The 17,361-nt window shown below is 44.2% G+C and overlaps 1 protein-coding gene across 6 annotated transcripts in view; it reads left to right on the top strand.

The window, feature by feature from the left end:
• The window catches only part of PRPSAP2 (phosphoribosyl pyrophosphate synthetase associated protein 2), a 57,404-nt gene that overhangs the window by 31,220 nt on the left and 8,823 nt on the right, over positions 1-17,361 (top strand). For all 6 annotated transcript variants that reach the window (XR_003515314.2, XM_027567651.2, XM_027567650.1 and 3 more), the window contains 3 exons: positions 2,450-2,505; positions 9,982-10,130; positions 15,803-15,873. Coding sequence is in view for 5 of the 6 variants with exons in the window: in XM_027567651.2 (XP_027423452.1) it covers positions 2,450-2,505; positions 9,982-10,130; positions 15,803-15,873 (276 nt within the window). In the remaining variant the exon portion in view is untranslated. The remainder of the gene's footprint in view (positions 1-2,449; positions 2,506-9,981; positions 10,131-15,802; positions 15,874-17,361) is intronic.

Raw genomic sequence — 17,361 nt, 5'->3', positions numbered from 1 at the left:
ACATTTTTATCTTTGGGGTAAATACCCAGTAGTGCCATTGCTGGGTTGTAGGGTAGCTCTGTTTTCAACTTTTTGAGGAACCTCCATACTGTTCTCCAGAGTGGCTGTACCAGCTTGCATTCCCACCAACAGTGTAGGAGGGTTCCCCTTTCTCTGCATCCTCGCCAACATCTGTCGTTTCCTGACTTGTTAATTTTAGCCATTCTGACTGGTGTGAGGTGCTATCTCATTGAGGTTTTGATTTGTATTTCCCTGATGCCAAGTGATGTTGAACACCTTTTCATGTGTCTGTTGGCCATTTGGATGTTTTCTTTGGAGAAATGTCTGTTCATGTCTTCTGCCCATTTCTTGATTGAATTATTTGTTCTTTGGGTGTTGAGTTTGGTAAGTTCTTTATAGATTTTGGATACTAGCCCTTTATCTGATATGTCATTTGCAATATATCTTCTCCCATTCTGTCTGTTATCTTTTGGTTTTGTTGACTGTTTCCTTTGCTGTGCAAAAGCTTTTTATCTTGATGAAGTCCCAGTAGTTCATTTTTGCCCTTGCTTCCCTTGCCTTTGGTGATGTTTCTAGGAAGAAGTTGCTGCGGCTGAGGTCGAAGAGGTTGCTGCCTGTGTTCTCCTCTAGGATTTTGATGGACTCCTGTCTCACATTTAGGGCTTTCATCCATTTTGAGTCTATTTTTGTGTGTGGTGTAAGGAAATGGTCCAGTTTCATTGTTCTGCATGTGGCCGTCCAATTTTCCCAACACCATTTGTTGAAGAGACTGTCTTTTTTCCATTGGACATTCTTTCCAGCTTTGTTGAAGATTAGTTGACCATAGAGTTGAGGGTCCATTTCTGGGCTCTGTTCTGTTCCATTGATCTATGTGTCTGTTTTTGTGCCAGTATCATACTGTCTTGATGATTACAGCTTTGTAATAGAGCTTGAAATCTGGAATTGTGATGCCACCAGCTTTGTTTTTCTTTTTCAACATTCCTCTGGCTGTTCGGGGTCTTTTCTGGTTCCATACAAATTAGGATTATTTGTTCCATTTCTTTGAAAAAAGTTGATGGTATTTTGATAGGGATTGCATTAAATGTGTAGATTGCTTTAGGTAGCTTTGACATTTTCACAATATTTGTTCTTCCAATCCATGAGCATGGAACGTTTTTCCATTTCTTTGTGTCTTCCTCAGTTTCTTTCATAAGTATTCTATAGTTTTCTGAGTACAGATTCTTTGCCTCTTTGGTTAGATTTATTCCTAGGTATCTTATGGTCGTTGTTGGTGTATAGAAATGTAACTGATTTCTGTGTATTGATTTTATATCCTGCCACTTTACTGAATTCCTGTATGAGTTCTAGCAGTTTTGGGGTGGAGTCTTTTGGGGTTTCCACATAAAGTATCCTATCATCTGCGAACAGTGAGAGTTTGACTTCTTCTTTGCCGATTTGGATGCCTTTGATTTCTTTTTGTTGTCTGATTGCTGTGGCTAGGACTTCTAGTACTATGCTGAATCGCAGTGGTGATAGAACAGGACATCCCTGCCGTGTTCCTGACCTTAGGGGGAAAGCTCTCAGTTTTTCCCCATTGAGAATAATATTCGCTGTGGGTTTTTCATAGATGGCTTTTATGATATTGAGGTATGTACCCAAATCCCTACACTCTGAAGAGTTTTAATCAAGAAAGGCTGCTGTAGTTTGTCAAATGCTTTTTCTGCATCTGTTGAGAGGATCATATGGTTCTTGTTCTTTCTTTTATTAACGTATTATATTACATCAATTGATTTGCGGATGTTGAACCAACCTTGCAGCCCAGGAATAAATCCCACTTGGTCGTGGTGAATAATCCTTTTAATGTACTGTTGGATCCTATTGGCTAGTATTTTAGTGCGAATTTCTGCATCCGTGTTCACAGGGAAATTTTAGTTATTTTCTTAAGGGTTCTTCATATCTTTATAAAACTCCACCGTCATGATTATCCTTTAACAAATTGGTTTCTTTAATATGCCATGACTGAGACCCAGGAATCCTTTGTATGGACGGCACTAATTTGGAATTGGACAGTTACCTTGGATTCATGTTGGATGGGTATCATCCTGGCACTGGGAAGTTGCATGCAATGGGGATTCATGAGAGGACTTCCTGTTACTTGATAAAAATGTCTTTATGTCCCACTATCAGTATTCACCAACACATGGATATGAGCCAATCAGCAATTCACCCTACTTTTTTGTCTTCAGTCTGTGAGGTTCTCCTTACCTTGATAATACTTTTTCCTAGGTAGGGGTTTCTTCATTTTTCAAAGGGAAAATTTACTTTGAACTTTTTCTCTTTTTGGAAAACTTGGAAGTGACCAGATGACATTTTTGAGTCTTGGAATGTTCCTTTTTATCGACTGTCGGGTTTTGGTGTGAATAGCCTCATGGAGACATGGGAGTAATCCCTGACCTCTTGTCTGTCACAGATCCCGGATTACAGGAATGCGGTGATCGTGGCCAAATCTCCAGCCTCGGCCAAGAGGTAGGCGGGAGCTCACCACTGCTCCTCAGGTCCACATGGAGAGTCATCTCCCCGATCGAATCCTGGACGCGCTGGATTCTACCTCAGTGGTTCCCACTGGTGTCCCTTGTTCTTATTCTGTGGGCTGATAGTTTAAAGATTGTCTGCTGACTCCATTTTAAAAATGATGATATACTTTCCTCTTTTATTTTTCAATCCCAGTCTGCACCTGCCAGTCAAAGACACGCAGGTGTCAGGAAGCCTGATCCAGTGCTTCTCTCATTTCCAGATTGGCAGCTACTGGTGGACCTTCACATGCAAGGTGTTTAAAATCCGTGGTGTTTACAGTACCAGTGAATATACTTTTAGTTGTTTATGGCCTTTTATTACAGGAACTCAGTAATTTATTAACAGAATTGTATCCAGCCGAGAGGCCACTTCTTGGTATGTGTTAAAAAGTGACATTTTACAGAACAAAAACACCCAGAGGCAGTGCTGAGAGTTACATGTAAGCTGGAGTAACTGATAAATCAGTAATACAATATTTAAAGTGGTTTAGGGTCGAGAGGATTTCATATACCCATGTTTTCTGGAAAAGCCACTTTGTGGGAAAGAGAACAAAAGCAAATGTAGGAAGAAAGGAAAAAAGCTCCCCCCCCTTTTCTTCTTTTTTTAGATAGAGATTATTAGGGGGAAGGGAGAGAGAGAATATTAAGCAGGGTCCATGCCCAGTGCAGAGCCCAGTGTGGGGCTCAGTCTCAAAACCCTGCGATTATGACCTGAGCTGAAATCAAGTGTCAAATGCTTAACTGACTGGGCCACCCAGGTGCCCCTAAAAATGGTCTTTTAAAATTATGTCTTTGATTGAATGCCTTTGCCCACTGGATCCCTGTGAAGCCCTGCAGAATATGAGAAAACATAGGTACCTGCATCCTGGGTCCTGCGGGCTGATGATATTGAAGGATGAGGGAGAGCTTGTGCAGACAGTAAGCCAGTGATTTAAAAGGCATTACAATAAAGAGTTTTCCATTATAAATTATGAAGGACATTTAGGATATTAAATAAATTAGGCTGACACTTGTGATAAAAACATAAAGTTGCCGTGTCCAAGTGCAGCCAAGACTGTGCCCACACCACACTTCCTTCGAGAAGCTCTATCAGCGGAGTCTTGTCCATTTGATGAAGTCATAGTAAACCATGACTCGTTTTGGAGTATAAACCTGTCAAACACTTTTCTGGGCATTGAGCTGGATCAGTTTTAATGTAGTAATTTGTTTTTCTCTGATATACAGGCTTTTAGTTGTTGTTAAGGTGAAAATCACGTAAGGTATAATTAATCATTTTAAAGTATATAATTTGTTGGCAGTTAGTGCCTTCACAGTGTGGTGCAGGCACCACCTTTCTCAGGTTTCAAAGCTTTCTCATCACTCCAGAGGAACACCCCATACCCATTAAGAAATCACTCTCCATGCCTGCCGCTCCCCCTGCTTGTGCTCTCTCTCTCTCTCTCTCTCTGACAAATAAATAAAATCTTAAAAAAAACACACACAGGTGAAAGACAGCATAGAGAATGGGGTAAAATATTTGCCCCCTCTCCCCCCAGCCCCTGGCAACCACGAATCTGCTTTCTGTCTCTCTGGATTTGCCAATCCTGGACGTTTTGTATAAATGGAATCATAAATACGTGGCCTTTTGGGTCTGGTTTCTTTCACGTAGCCTCCTGTTTTCCAGGTTCATCCACATCATAGCGTGTATTGGTCAGTCATTTCTTCTTACAGCTGAGCAATCCCCACTGTGTGGATAAACCACACTGTTTATCTGTTCATGTATTGAAGGACGTTTGGGTTGTTCCCACCTTTTGGCTGGTATGAAGACTACTGCTGTGAACGTTTGTGTCCAAGTTGCTGTGTCGACGTATTTTTCATTTCTCGTGGATGTGTACCAAGGATCGAAAGTGTGGGGTATATGGTAATTCTATGCTAATGTTTTTGAGGGACCACTCAGCTACAGCGGCAACACCATTTTCCATTCTCACCAGGAATGTACAAGGGTTCCAGACTCCACATCCTTACCAGCACTTATTTTCTGTTTTATTATTATTATTATAATTATTATGGCCATCCCAGTGGGTGTGAAATAGCCTCTCACTGTTTGTTTTTTTAAGATTTTATTTATTTATTTTTGTGAGAGAGAGAGAGTACGAGCAGGGGGAGGGGCAGAGGGAGAAGCAGGCTTCCTGCTGAGCAGGGAGCCTGATGCGGGGCTCGATCTCAGGAACCTGGGATCGTGACCAGAGCTGAAGGCAGACGCTTGCTTAACCGACTGAGCCACCCAGGTGCCCTCTCACTGTGGTTTTGATTTGCTCTTTTCGAATGATGAAGGATGTTGAGCATCTTTTCATGTGCTTATTGGTCGTTGGTATATTTTTGGAGAAATGTCTGTTCAGGTTTTTTGCACATTTTTTAATTGGGTTTTTCTGTGATTGAGTTGTGGGAGTTCTTTATATATTCTGGATACTAGGTCCTTATCAGATAGAGGATTTGCAAATATTTTACCCCATTCTGAACGTTGTCTTTTACCTGTGTGTGTGTTTTTTTTTTAAGATTTTATTTATTTGTCAGAGAGAGAGCACAAGCAGGGGGGCGGCAGACAGAGGGAGAGGGAGAAGCAGGCTCCCCGCTGAGCAGAGAGCCCGACGCGGGGCTCCATCCCAGGACCCTGGGATCATGACCTGAGCCGAAGGCAGACGCTTTAACCGACTGAGCCACCTGGGCGCCCCTCTTTTACCTGTCTTGATAATGTTCTTTGACACACAAAAGTTTTTAATTTTTATGAAGTCTGGGTTAGCTGTGTTGTTACTGCTTTTGCTTCTGCCATCATATATAAGAAACCATTGCTAAATCCAAGGTCATTAAGTTTTGCCCCTGTGTTTTCTCCCGGTGGTTTAGTTTTAGCTCTTATGTTTAGGTGGCTGATCCATGTTGAGTTCATTTTTGTCTATGGAGGGAGGTGTCAGGGGCCAGCGTCTTTCTTTTCCACATGATCATCTGGTCGTCCAGCACCATTTGTTGAAAAGACTATTCTTTCCCCCTTGAGTGGCTTTGGCATTCTCGTCCAAAGTCAGTTGGCCATAGATGTCTGTGTTTGTTTCTGGACTCTCAGATCTGTTCTGTTGTCTGTGTGTCAACACCACACTGTTTTGATTACCGTAGCTTTGTCATAAGAATGTGATCAGAACACCCACAAGTAGGTAGAGTACTGGGAGTACTCTGCCTGTGGATCCTGTACTGACACCAAGTGGGAAGTGGCCTTGTTCCCACCAGACTGGTGAGGCTCCTGACTCCCTGAGGCCTCCCCGACACCACCTCAGAGGGGAGAGGGAAAGGCACCTTTTACTGCGGAGTGGGGTTGGAAGTCCAGGGTTCATGCTGCACTGACACTGGGGGGTGGGGTTCATTACCGCTCGGTAGGGATGAAAGTCCCAGCTCCCTCCTTGGCCTTCTCTGGAACCGCCCTGTTGGAGGGTTTGGAGCTCATCATTATAGCCTGGCAGGTGAGGAAGGGTAGGGTAGACCCCCCTACTTGACCTTTGCTTGTGTCAGGAGTGGTGTAGCTGGCTTTTTCTGTGGCTGTTGGCCGGAGAAGGGCGGTTACTGTGTTAAAGTTTTCTGACTTAGGAGGCTGCCCCTTTCTTGGTCCTTTGGCTAGAGCAAGCGGGCTTTTGTGTGGGCTGTTTTTGGTATGTGCCTGTTGGCATTTTGGGGTTGCCTGCTTCTCCAGCTGCAAATCTGTGATGATGAGACAAAAAGACCACCAGGCTGACCACCTTGTCGTTCCAACAGTCTCAAGGTCCCCAGCCAGTCTTTTTTCTCCTCTCCACCTTCATTCAGTCTTCTTACGTCTGTTTCATACATGATATCCAGGGTTTTGGTTGTACTCCGTGGGAGGAGTGCTCCATCTTAGCGGGAAGAGAAGTGGTAGCAGTGCATTTTGATACATTTTTACCCACTAAATACCCAAAGAATATGATGAATTTTCCTTTGTCTCTCCCATATGGATAGGCTTCTCGTAACTTCTGTAAAACTTACTTTATATCTAATACCGTTTGTTGATGAGATTTTACCATTGTGGTAGCCTTGGGCTCAGTTTATTTGGCTTTTAGTTGACTCTTGAACAACACAGGTCTTAGGGCACCGACCCCCCCCCCCCCCCCCGTGCTTCAGAAATCCATGCATAACTTTTGACTCCCCTGGAACTTAATTACTAACAGACTGCTATTGACTAGAACCTTACTGAGAGCATAAACAGTCGATTAACGCATATTTTGTCATTCGTATACTGTATTCTTACTCCAAGTAAGACAGAGAAAAGAAAATGTTACTAAGAAATGGTAAAGAAGAGAAAATACATTTACAGGATTGCACGGTATTAAAAAAAAAATCCACTTATAAGTGGACCAGCGCAGTTGAAACCTATGTTGTTCAAGGGTCAACTGTACTACAGTGTTTGTCTTTTTTTTTTTTAAAGATTTTATTTATTTATTTGAGGGGGGAAGCACAGAGGAAGAGGGAGAAGCAGACTCCCCACTGAGCAAGCAGCCCGACGTGGGGCTCGATCCCAGGACCCTGAGATCACAATCTGATCCGAAGGCAGACACTTAACCGACTGAGCCACCTACGCACCCCCAGTGTTTGTCATCTATCCATTCAGATGTTTATTGTGCCAGGTCTGATGAGGCCTAAGAACACTCCCTCAGGGAGCTTATGTGTAGCGTCAGATGTTTTTGCTACTATTGTGGACGGAGTGTGTGTCCCCCTCCCCAAAATTCATCTTGAAATCCTAACCCCCAATATAATGGTATTAGGAGGTGAGGCCTTTGGAAGGTGATTAGGTCATGAAGGTGGAGCCCTCATGTCTGGGATTAGTGCTCTTGTGAGAAGAGTCATGTGCTTGCCGTGGTTCTCTGTTCTCTGCCCCATGAGGGTACCGTGAGCAACATGGGCCGTCTGCAAACCGGAAAGCAGGCCCTTACCAGGCACCGGCTCTGCCGTGCCTTCATCTTGGGCTGCTAGCCTCTAGAACTGTGAGAGATACATTTCTATTGCTTAAGCATCCCCCCCCCCGCCCCCCAGTCTGTGGTATTCTGTTACAGGAGCTGGTATGAAGACATCTATCTACGTTACCTCATCTGATCTTCTCTGGCTAGGAGGTCGGCATTTATTATCTGTCCTAGACGAGAGGGGTTGGAGAAAGTGATCCATGGTGATTCACCTGTATTTTGTTTACTGAAAGGTAGTGGGACCACTAATCACTTCTTAGGGTGTTTTCCACACTAGTGATTATGGGATTTTGGGTGTTGGCCAAATAGGATTGAGATGGACTTGCCCATCCACTCAGTACATGCGTAAGTGCTACTTAGACTTTGAGAAATAACAAAGTGGGAGATCTAACACTGAAGTTAAGACTTACTGTAAAGCTGAAGCGACTGTGATTATGTAGCGTTGGGGTAAAGATAGAAAAATAGAATAGTGGAACAGAATTGAGTCCAAAAACAGCTCTATGTGTATCTAGAATACTGGTTTCCAGCAAAGGTGCAAAAGCAATGCAACAGAGAAATGGTAGTCCTTTTCACGAATGGTGTTAGAACGATAGGATGTTCATATACAAAATAATGATTTTGAGTCATATTTCACATCATATACAAAAATCAACTGAAAGTGAATCCTGTAACTAAATGTAGAACCTAAAACTAGAAAACTTCTAGAGGAAAACGTGGGAGAAAAATCTTTGTGACTTTGCTGGACAAAAATTCTTTAAATATGACACCAAAAGTACATTTTATAAGAAAATAATTGTTAAACATCATCAAAAGTAAAACTACTCGGGCGCCTGGGTGGCTCAGTCGTTAAGCGTCTGCCTTCGGCTCAGGTCGTGGTCCTGGGGTCCCTGGATCGAGTCCCACATTGGGTTCTCTGCTCGGCGGGAAGTCTGCTTCTCCCTCTCCCACTCCCCCTAAAACTACTCTTCAGAAGACATTACTGGGAGAATATAGGAGAAGGCACAGATTGGGAGAAAATATTTGTAAAGCATGTGCCTGATAAAGACCTTGTTATATTCAGGGGCACCTGCCTGGCTCAGTCAGAAGAGTGTGAGACTCTTGATCTTGAGGTCATGAGTTCAAGCCCCATGTTGGGTGGAGAGATCACTTAAAAAATTAAATAAATAAACTTAAAAAAAAAAAGAACTTACATTCAGAAGATATAAAGAATTCCTAAAACTTAGTAAGAGAACTAGCAACCCAACTAAAATTGGCAAAAGATAAACAGACCCTTCATCAAAGTATATATTCAAATGGCAGATAAGCACATGAAAGATGTTCAGCACCGTTTGTTATGAGGGAAGTCCCACCGGAAAGCACAGTGAGGTACCACTAGGCACCATTAGAATGGATAGCATTTGAAATCGGCCACACCATGTGTTGGTGAGAACATGGAGGCCCCGGGACCCTCATGCACTGCTCAGGGGAATGTAAAATGGCATAACCGGTTGGCAAAACAGTCTGGTTCTTTAGAGAGTTAAATATATGCCTTACCTTATGATCCAGCCATTCTGCTCCTAGGTTTTTACCCAAGAGGAAGGAAAGCGTGAGTCCATGGAGAGATCTGTACATGAATGTTCAAAGCAGTTTTGTCATGGTTCAGAACTGGAAATAAATGTATCAAGTAATTGAACAAACTCTGGTAGACCCAAACAATGGACTGTTGCAGTGTGAAGGGGTGACCTGTTGATAGGCCATATAACGTGGACGGATCTCCAAAATGTTATCCTTAGTGAACAAAGTAAGACAAGAAATGATGACATACTCCGATTCCACTTAGGAAATTCTAGAAAAGGTCAAACTCTGGTGCCAGAAAGCAGATTGTTGGTTGCCTAGTGCTGGAAGGAGTTACTGAGGGGCACAAGGACGTGTCTGGCAGCGATAGATACCTTCATTGTCTTCGTCATGCTAACGGTTTTCATGGATGTGTGCGTACATCAGAGCTTATGAGATTGTACGGTTTAAAATATGCACAGATTGTTGGGTCTCACTTATATCTCAGTAAAACTTAAAAATTGACGCTTATGGCTTTGAGGAGTATTTAATGCCCTTTGCCTCCTGTGGTTGGTTCTCACTATTAAGCGGGTGGCGAGGTGGGTTAGCAGTTAGAAGCAAGGAAGGTGCGGCTTAGTAGAGTTAGCGAGTGCAGGTGCAGCTAGCCCACTGAGCGCAGACCAGGCTGCTGTCCGGCCACTGGTGCTCACTGCGAGAGGGACGTGCTCATCACCTGGGGTCCCCACGCTTTGTCCCAGATCCTAGGACTCGAAGATTATTTCCTCTCTCTTTTCATTAATCCTCTCGGAAACTGCACTGGATGTCTGTTCTCGTATGTTCCTCCCGTGAGCGTCAGACAACGGAAGCTGCGTCCTTTCTGAACCGTGTCTCACGCTCTCCCTCAGGGCACAGTCTTTCGCCGAGCGTCTGCGCCTGGGAATCGCGGTGATTCACGGAGAAGCACAGGACGCCGAGTCCGACCTGGTGGATGGACGGCACTCCCCGCCCATGGTCAGGAGTGTAGCTGCCATCCACCCCAGCCTGGAGATCCCCAGTAAGTGTGCCGGCCCCTCTTTGTCACTTTCCTCGTAGCTTTTTTTAAGGCTGCCCGAATGTGTCGTCTTCCCACTGTGAATGGCCCTTTCTCTCTTTGTTCTTTTGTTTTTCAGTGGGCAAAAACGGGTTAATACCCAGTTGTAACAAGTGCATTTCTGATAGCCCTGTGGATCATAGAGCCTTCTAGAAGCAGTCTGTGTGATCATAGCAAGAAGTAGGAAAAGGCTCAGTTCTGCCATTTCAGAGAATTTCATCCATTCACTCAGCAGTATATCCTAGAGGAGAGTTTAACACGAGCAAAAAACTTTGTGTATATTATTCACTGATAGTGTTACTTTGAATGCAGAATATTGGAAACGTCTAAATGGCTTAGCAGAGGGTGGGCCTTGATAAATTATCTTGTATCAGCACAACTAATTATGCAGCCCACTGATACAGCTAAGCCTAGCTGGATACAAGAGAAAAATCTGGAGTATATGGGAATCGGCAGAATACAAGAGTGTATACCTGGGCTTGTGTGAGGCCCCGGAGGGAATACTAAAGGTGACAATATGGTGACGGGGTCGGGCAGTTATGTGTGAATTTGTTTGTTTTTAAGAAACTTCCTTCGTGCTTTACGAACATCTTGTCAATTAAAAACAAAAAATACTGCCTTTGAGTCTGTTGGGGAGGAAAAACTTTTCCTCTGCCCTCTTTAGATTCTGGCTTAGGGGCCTGCAAATTTCACAAAGGATAGATTAGCACAAGAAAAGACAGGGTTTAGGATTGGGGGGATCTTAACAGGGGAAGCTGGAAAACAGGTGACTTTTAGGAGAGATGAAGGGCCCTTGGCCCAGAAGGAAGTAGGATGGTTCTGTGACCGTGTCTGTGTGGGAGTGGTGCTGACTTCTAGTCTAGGTGGCAAGTTAGTCTTCCCTGGTTGTTCCTGGGAGGGGACTTACGACATTTGAATTCTTTGAGTTCTTTTGGGGGGCTCTGCTTTTAGACCGGAAGGAATTTCAGGAGCTCCAGTGTCTTCAGCTCAGAATCATTTTTATGCCACCGTGGCATATTCTGGACCCCTTCGCGTTCTTGCTTTGCCCAGGAATTTGCTTGTTTGCAAATAGAGAACACTTGAAGGAAGGAAAGCTGTATTGGGACTGCACCTGCGGATCTCGGTGGGCTGAGGTGGAGAGAGGCAGCGTTCAGGCGTCGGTTAGATCAGGATGCCAGGGCAGCCCGCAGGGGGCAGGCTCTGGAGGCAAGGGCTGGGGCCTGTGTCCGGCCATGATGTGACCAGGAAGGACACCACCCTGAGTGCTGGAAGGTCCTTGGGGGAAAAGATGGGGGTAAGGTGGCAGGAGTCTGCTGGAGGGGAAGGGAGGATTTTAAATGCCAGTTCATATACTTGCATTATAGAAGGCTGCAAAGTTCTCTGGAGCTGGGGGCAGGTGTCTTCAGAAGTCCAGGCCTGCACTGGGTGTTGGGACAGATTGCAGGGAAGAGAGGCAAGAGACAGGGAGGACAGATTTGGGAGGCTGATGCAGTTGCACAGTTGCACAGCGGGAGGGCTTTGACCTCGGGCTGTGCCGGGCTCGGCGGTGCTGTCCAGCCCAGCGGCCGCCTGCCCACTGGAATGGGGCGAATGGAGCCGCGTTATGCCGGGAATGCGAAGGACACACACTCTTGATGTGAAAGGTCTTTGTTAATCAGTTTTTTATTGAGTACATGTTGAAATGAGATTTTTGATTAAATAAAATGTATTAAAATTAGTTTCACCTATTTCCCAATACTTTTGTAATGTGGCTGCTAGAAAATTTAAAATTACATCTGTGGCTTACATTTGTGACTTAGCGCACATATATCACTGCTCTGGGAGCCTAACAATGGGCTCATCGGACGAGAAGGCCTGTGCCTCTCCTATTCCATCTTGGGAGATGGCCCTCTCCCACTGTGATGGGAGTTTAAAGAGGGGCGCCTGGGTGGCTCAGTTGTTAAGCGTCTGCCTTCGACTCAGGTCATGATCCCAGGGTCCTGGGATCGAGTCCTGCATTGGGCTTTCCTGCTCAGCAGGGAGTCTGCTTCTCCCCCTGACCCTCACCCCACCTGTGCTCTCTCTCTCAAATAAATAAATAAAATCTTAAAAAAAAAAAAAGCGAGCTGGGGATGGAGCCAGGTTTCGGGATTTGCTAATCAGGCCCCACATTAGCGTGTGCACCCCGCTGCAAGGCTGCTGGGCTCTCAGGCCTGTGGCTGGCCTTCCTTTCAGAGCCAGTATCTGCTCAGTGAGGGGCTAGTGTCAGGCAGGCCTCTACAGAGATGAACCCTTTCCCTAAGCTCAGGGGGAAAGCATGTTCCTATTCAGCTTTGCAATTATATCAGCTACGTTCAGGAACGTGTCAGCCGTCTTCACATGAACCAGCTCCTTTTAACTTCTGGGCTTTAGCTTTTTTTTTAATTTAAGATTTATTTATTATTTATTTGAGAGAGGGAGAATGAGAGAGAGTCCATGGGGGGGGAGGGTCAGGGAGAAGCAGGCTCCCCGCTGAGCAGGGAGCCCGATGTGGGGCTCGATCCTGGGACTCCAGGATCATGACCTGAGCTGAAGGCAGTCGCTTAACCAACTGAGCCACCCAGGTGCCCCTGGGCTTTAGCTTTAAGTGTGGCCTTAGCTAGTCATTTCTGGACTGCAGAGACGGAGCTGGTGGTCTCCAATCTAGAAACGAGGGGCCAGGACTCTCTGACATTTCCTTTATGTACTTATTTGCTCTTTATGTTTCAGCTTGTTTAGTTCACAGTTGTAATTATAACATTTCTGTGTGTACATTTTGACTCAAGCAGTGAACACTAGAGGATTTGGGGGGGAATAGAGCAGAATTTTAATTCCACAGATCCCAAATGTTGAACTTTCTTTACACATTTGCTGGCCTGGCCCTCTAGACTTGTTTAAGTTAGTAGCAAGTCGATAGATGCAAATAGACATATGGAGACAAAAGAAAACATTATTCCTGTGGAATCTCACACATACTTGTTAAGATTGTGATGACATCAAAGGATTTTGATATTTATCATTAGATTTAAAAATTCAGTTTGTATTTTCTGGTTTCTTACAGAGGGAAAATGCCAACTAAAAAAGAAAGCAGTACTTTTCTATGGGACTCCTGGGTGGCTCAGTTGGTTGGGCATCTGCCTTCAGCTCAGGTCATGATCCTGGGGGTCCTGTGTCAGGCTCCTTCCTCAGCGGGGAGCCTGCTTCTCCCTCTGCCTGCTGCTCCCCCTGCCTGTGCTCTCTCCCTGACAAATAAATAAAATCTTAAAAAAAAAAAAATAGAAAGCAATACTTTTCCAGAATAGGAGCCCATTATATAAATATTCAAAACATTACGGCACTAGATCCAGAGACACAGCATTTTTATCTTTTGGTGGGCCTCTTCCCATGGTTTCCTTCCTTGGGTTACGGAGCTGTGGTGTAGATGGGGACAGAATGCACGTGTTGCTCCATAATACACCTTCTCCCAGGTGATTGAAAACTTGCATGAACAGCATTTTTAATGGCTGTTGAATGTGGCTGAAACCAAAGCCCAACCAGGGTCTAGCAGGTATTTGTTTTTACCTGTTTTGTTTGTTTTTTTAAGGTTTTATTTATTTTAGAAAGAGAGCGAGTGGCGGGGGAGGAGCAGAGGGAGAGGGAGAGAATCTCCATCAGACCCTGCTCTGAGTGCAGGGCCCCATGCGGGGCTCGATCTTACGACCCTGAGGTCATGACCCCAGCCAAAACCAAGAGTCAGATGCTTAACTGACTGAGCCTCCCAGGCACCCTGATGTTTTCACCTGTTCTTTCAGTATAATGTTGTAACGCACATAGGTGGGTTAACACTTTTTCTTTTTCTTTTTTTTTTTTTTCCTCTTTTTTATTGTTATGTTAATCACCATATATTACATCATTAGTTTTTGGTGTGGTTAACACTTTTTCTGTAACTGGGCTTATTCATTGTAAGTTTCTAAAAGTGAGATTTATGAATCCAAAGGTAAGACTATTCACACGGCTTTTGTCAGGCTGATTCCCTAAAGTCTACACCGTTATACTCTTTCCCCAGTCCTGGGGTTAGGTGCCTGGAAAAGGAAGTGTGGAAAGTGTACAGAATTACTTCAGTTTTGGGATTTATCTTGCTTTGTTTGGTTTTACATTTCTGTCGTCCCCCTCCCCCGCCACCTAGGATCATGTTACATTCGGTTGTCCTTTGTCTTTAGCCTCTTTTAATCCACAGCATTGGTTCTCAACTGGGGGGTGCGGGGCAGGGATGCCATGGATTTTGTCCCATTGAGCATACTTGGAGTGTCTGCAGAAGTTTTGGTGGTCACAGTTGAGGAGACCAAGGATGCCGTAAACATCCTGTAACACATAGGACAGCTCCCACCACAAAGAATTATTTGACCAAAAAGTCAATGGTGCCCAGGTTGAGAAGCCCTGATCTAGAGCACTCCTACTTTTATTCATTAGTGACACTGACCTTTCTTTAAAAATGGAAGTGAGGGGGGGCGCCTGGGTGGCTCAGTCGGTTAAGCGACTGCCTTCGGCTCAGGTCATGATCCCAGGGTCCTGGGATCGAGCCCCGCATCGGGCTCCCTGCTCCGTCCGCGGGAGGCCCGCTTCTCCCTCTCCCCCTCCCCCTGCTTGTGTTCCCTCTCTCACTGTCTCTCTCTCTGTCAAATAAATAAAATCTTAAAAAAAAAAAAAAAAATGGAAGTGAGGGATGCCTGGGTAGCTCAGTCGGTTAAGCGTCTGCCTTCGGCTCAGGTCGTGATCCCAAGGTTCTGGGATTGAGCCCCACATTGGGCTCCCTGCTCGGTGGGGAGTCTGCTTCTCCCTCTGCTTGTTGCTCCCCCTGCGTGTGCTCTCTCTCTCTCTGACAAATAAATAAAATCCTTAAAAATAAAATAAAAAATAAAAATTGAAGTGAAAGTCACATAACCTAGAATCAGCCGTTTTAAAGTATACAGTTCACTGGCAGTAGAAAGGGGGCAAAAGCATTACTGAATTCACAGCATCTTGTTACTACAGATTTTGTTAATTAAGGAATAAATTCATGGGATATCTTTCCATTTATTTATGTTTCCTTTTTTTTCACCAGTATATTATACTTTTCAGTGTACAAGTCTTTCATCTCTTTGGTTGAATTTATTTTCAGGTATTTTATTCTTTTCAATGGTTTTACAAGTGGAGTTATTTCTTCTTCAGATTGTTCATTGCTCGTGTGTAGAAAGAACTGATTTTTATGTGTTACCTTGCAACTTTGGTGAATTGATGTATTAGCTTTGGTAGTTCTTTGTGGATTCTTTAGTATTTTTTATATGTAGGGTCATGTCATTTGCTAAAGAGATAGTTTTACTTCTTTCTGTCCAATCTGGATACCTTTTATTTCTTTTTCTTGCCTAATTGCCGTGGCTAGCACATCCAGTACCATGTTGAGTAGCAATGGAGAGAGCAGGCATCCTTTGTCTTGTTCCGGATGTTAGGGGAATGTTTCAGTCTTTCATTAAGTATGCTGTCAGCTGTGCGTTTTTCATATTTGCCCTTTTTCAGGTTGAGGAAGTTCCCATCTGTTTCTAGTTTCTTGGGTCTTATCATGAGACATTAACTTTTTAAAGGCTTTAATATAGAAACTTTTGTGTGTGTTTTATTCTGACCAGTGCTGATTCCTAAAGAAAAGCCCCCAATCACAGTTGTTGGCGATGTTGGAGGAAGGATCGCCATCATTGTGGTATGTAGATCTCTCTTATTATTATTGTCAATTGTTGTATTTGCCATTGTTATTCTGTTGAATTATTTGTTAATTGTGTGGGGATAGCGGTGTGGCCAGGTAAGTCTCCTTTACATTGGTACCTTGTGCTACATGTTTACTTTGGTCCAAAAGCAGAAAATTGTTATCATTAGTTTATTAAGAAATTGTACCTACTTGGTTTACTAAATGTTATGCGGCTGTTTGTCATACACGGGAAATTGTTTTGTGGTAAAGGTAGGGTACAAAATTGATAACTGTTTATAAAACACTCATCCTCTTGTGCTTCACAAAACCAGTGCACAAAAGGAGTACATTTAATGCCTTTATGGTTAAAACAACAATAGTATGAACACATGGGCATGCCACTGCTCAGCTTGATACAGAACATTGTCCTGTCCCTTTGAGGTCACGTTGGCTCTTCCCTGGTCTGTCTTCTCTCTCCTACCCCCAGAGATTGTCAGCAACCCGAAAGTCACCATTCATGCCCTTGCTTGCTGTTACATTCTGCCATGAACGCATGTATCCCCAAATGCTAGGTGGTTCTGTTTTTCAGCTTTCTGATGTTTGTGTAATGAAGTCTCTGTGTACTTTATGACTTCCATTCAGTGGTGTTCTGAGATTTCTCCATGTAGTAACATGTGGTTGCACATTATTTCCCTTTACTGCTGTTCCTGGTATGACCATGACACAGCCTATTGATCTGTTCTCCAGGCACCGAGCATACAGTTTCTCTATTTCCAGATAATACTGCTCTGAACAATCCTGTGCCTCTTTTCTGGAGCATACGTATAAAACTGTCTTGGCACCTGGGAGTGGGGTGGTTGGGTCGGAAGGCACACACATTTCCAGCTTTCCTGACTGGTGCCAAACTGTTCCCAGAGTGGCCGCACCAGTTAACCAAGACTCCATAGTGGGGGTCCCATGTTCTCCCCAGTGCTGGTGATTTTGCTTGTGAATTTCTGAATTATAAAATCTTTTCGGAATTACAAAATCTCTGACGTCACCCTCTAGGGTACTAGCTGCCCATGAATTTATTCCTTAATTAACAAAATCTGTAGTAACAAGATGCTGTGAATTCTGTAATGCTTCTGCCCCCTTTCTACTGCATTAAAAAGAAAAAAAAAACCCTTTTTATTTTGAAGTGGTTTTGATTCATAGGAAGTAGGCCCTCCCCTCCCCCAAATTATACAGGGAAGTCTTGTGTTCTCTTGATCCAGCTTCCTCCTCCTTGCTCAACTGGGTTGCAGTAACACAGTCTGGAAATTCAGATCACCACCACCCACCAGCTGTCCTGACAGCACCGATGTGACGTGTGTGTGTGTGTAGACGTGTGCAGGCTTATCACACGTGGAGCTTTGTGTAACCACCACCTTGGTCAGATACAGAATGACACCATCACCTGAGCGAAGCTCCTTCGTGTCACGCCTTTATCGCTAGGTCCCCTCCTGCCCCCCCGATCCCTGATGG

The sequence above is a fragment of the Zalophus californianus genome, chromosome 16, assembly GCF_009762305.2.
Source record: "Zalophus californianus isolate mZalCal1 chromosome 16, mZalCal1.pri.v2, whole genome shotgun sequence".
In the NCBI taxonomy this organism is placed as follows: domain Eukaryota; kingdom Metazoa; phylum Chordata; class Mammalia; order Carnivora; family Otariidae; genus Zalophus; species Zalophus californianus.
The sequence above is the reverse complement of the archived record's forward strand: the minus strand, read 5'-3'. Positions and strand labels throughout refer to the sequence as shown.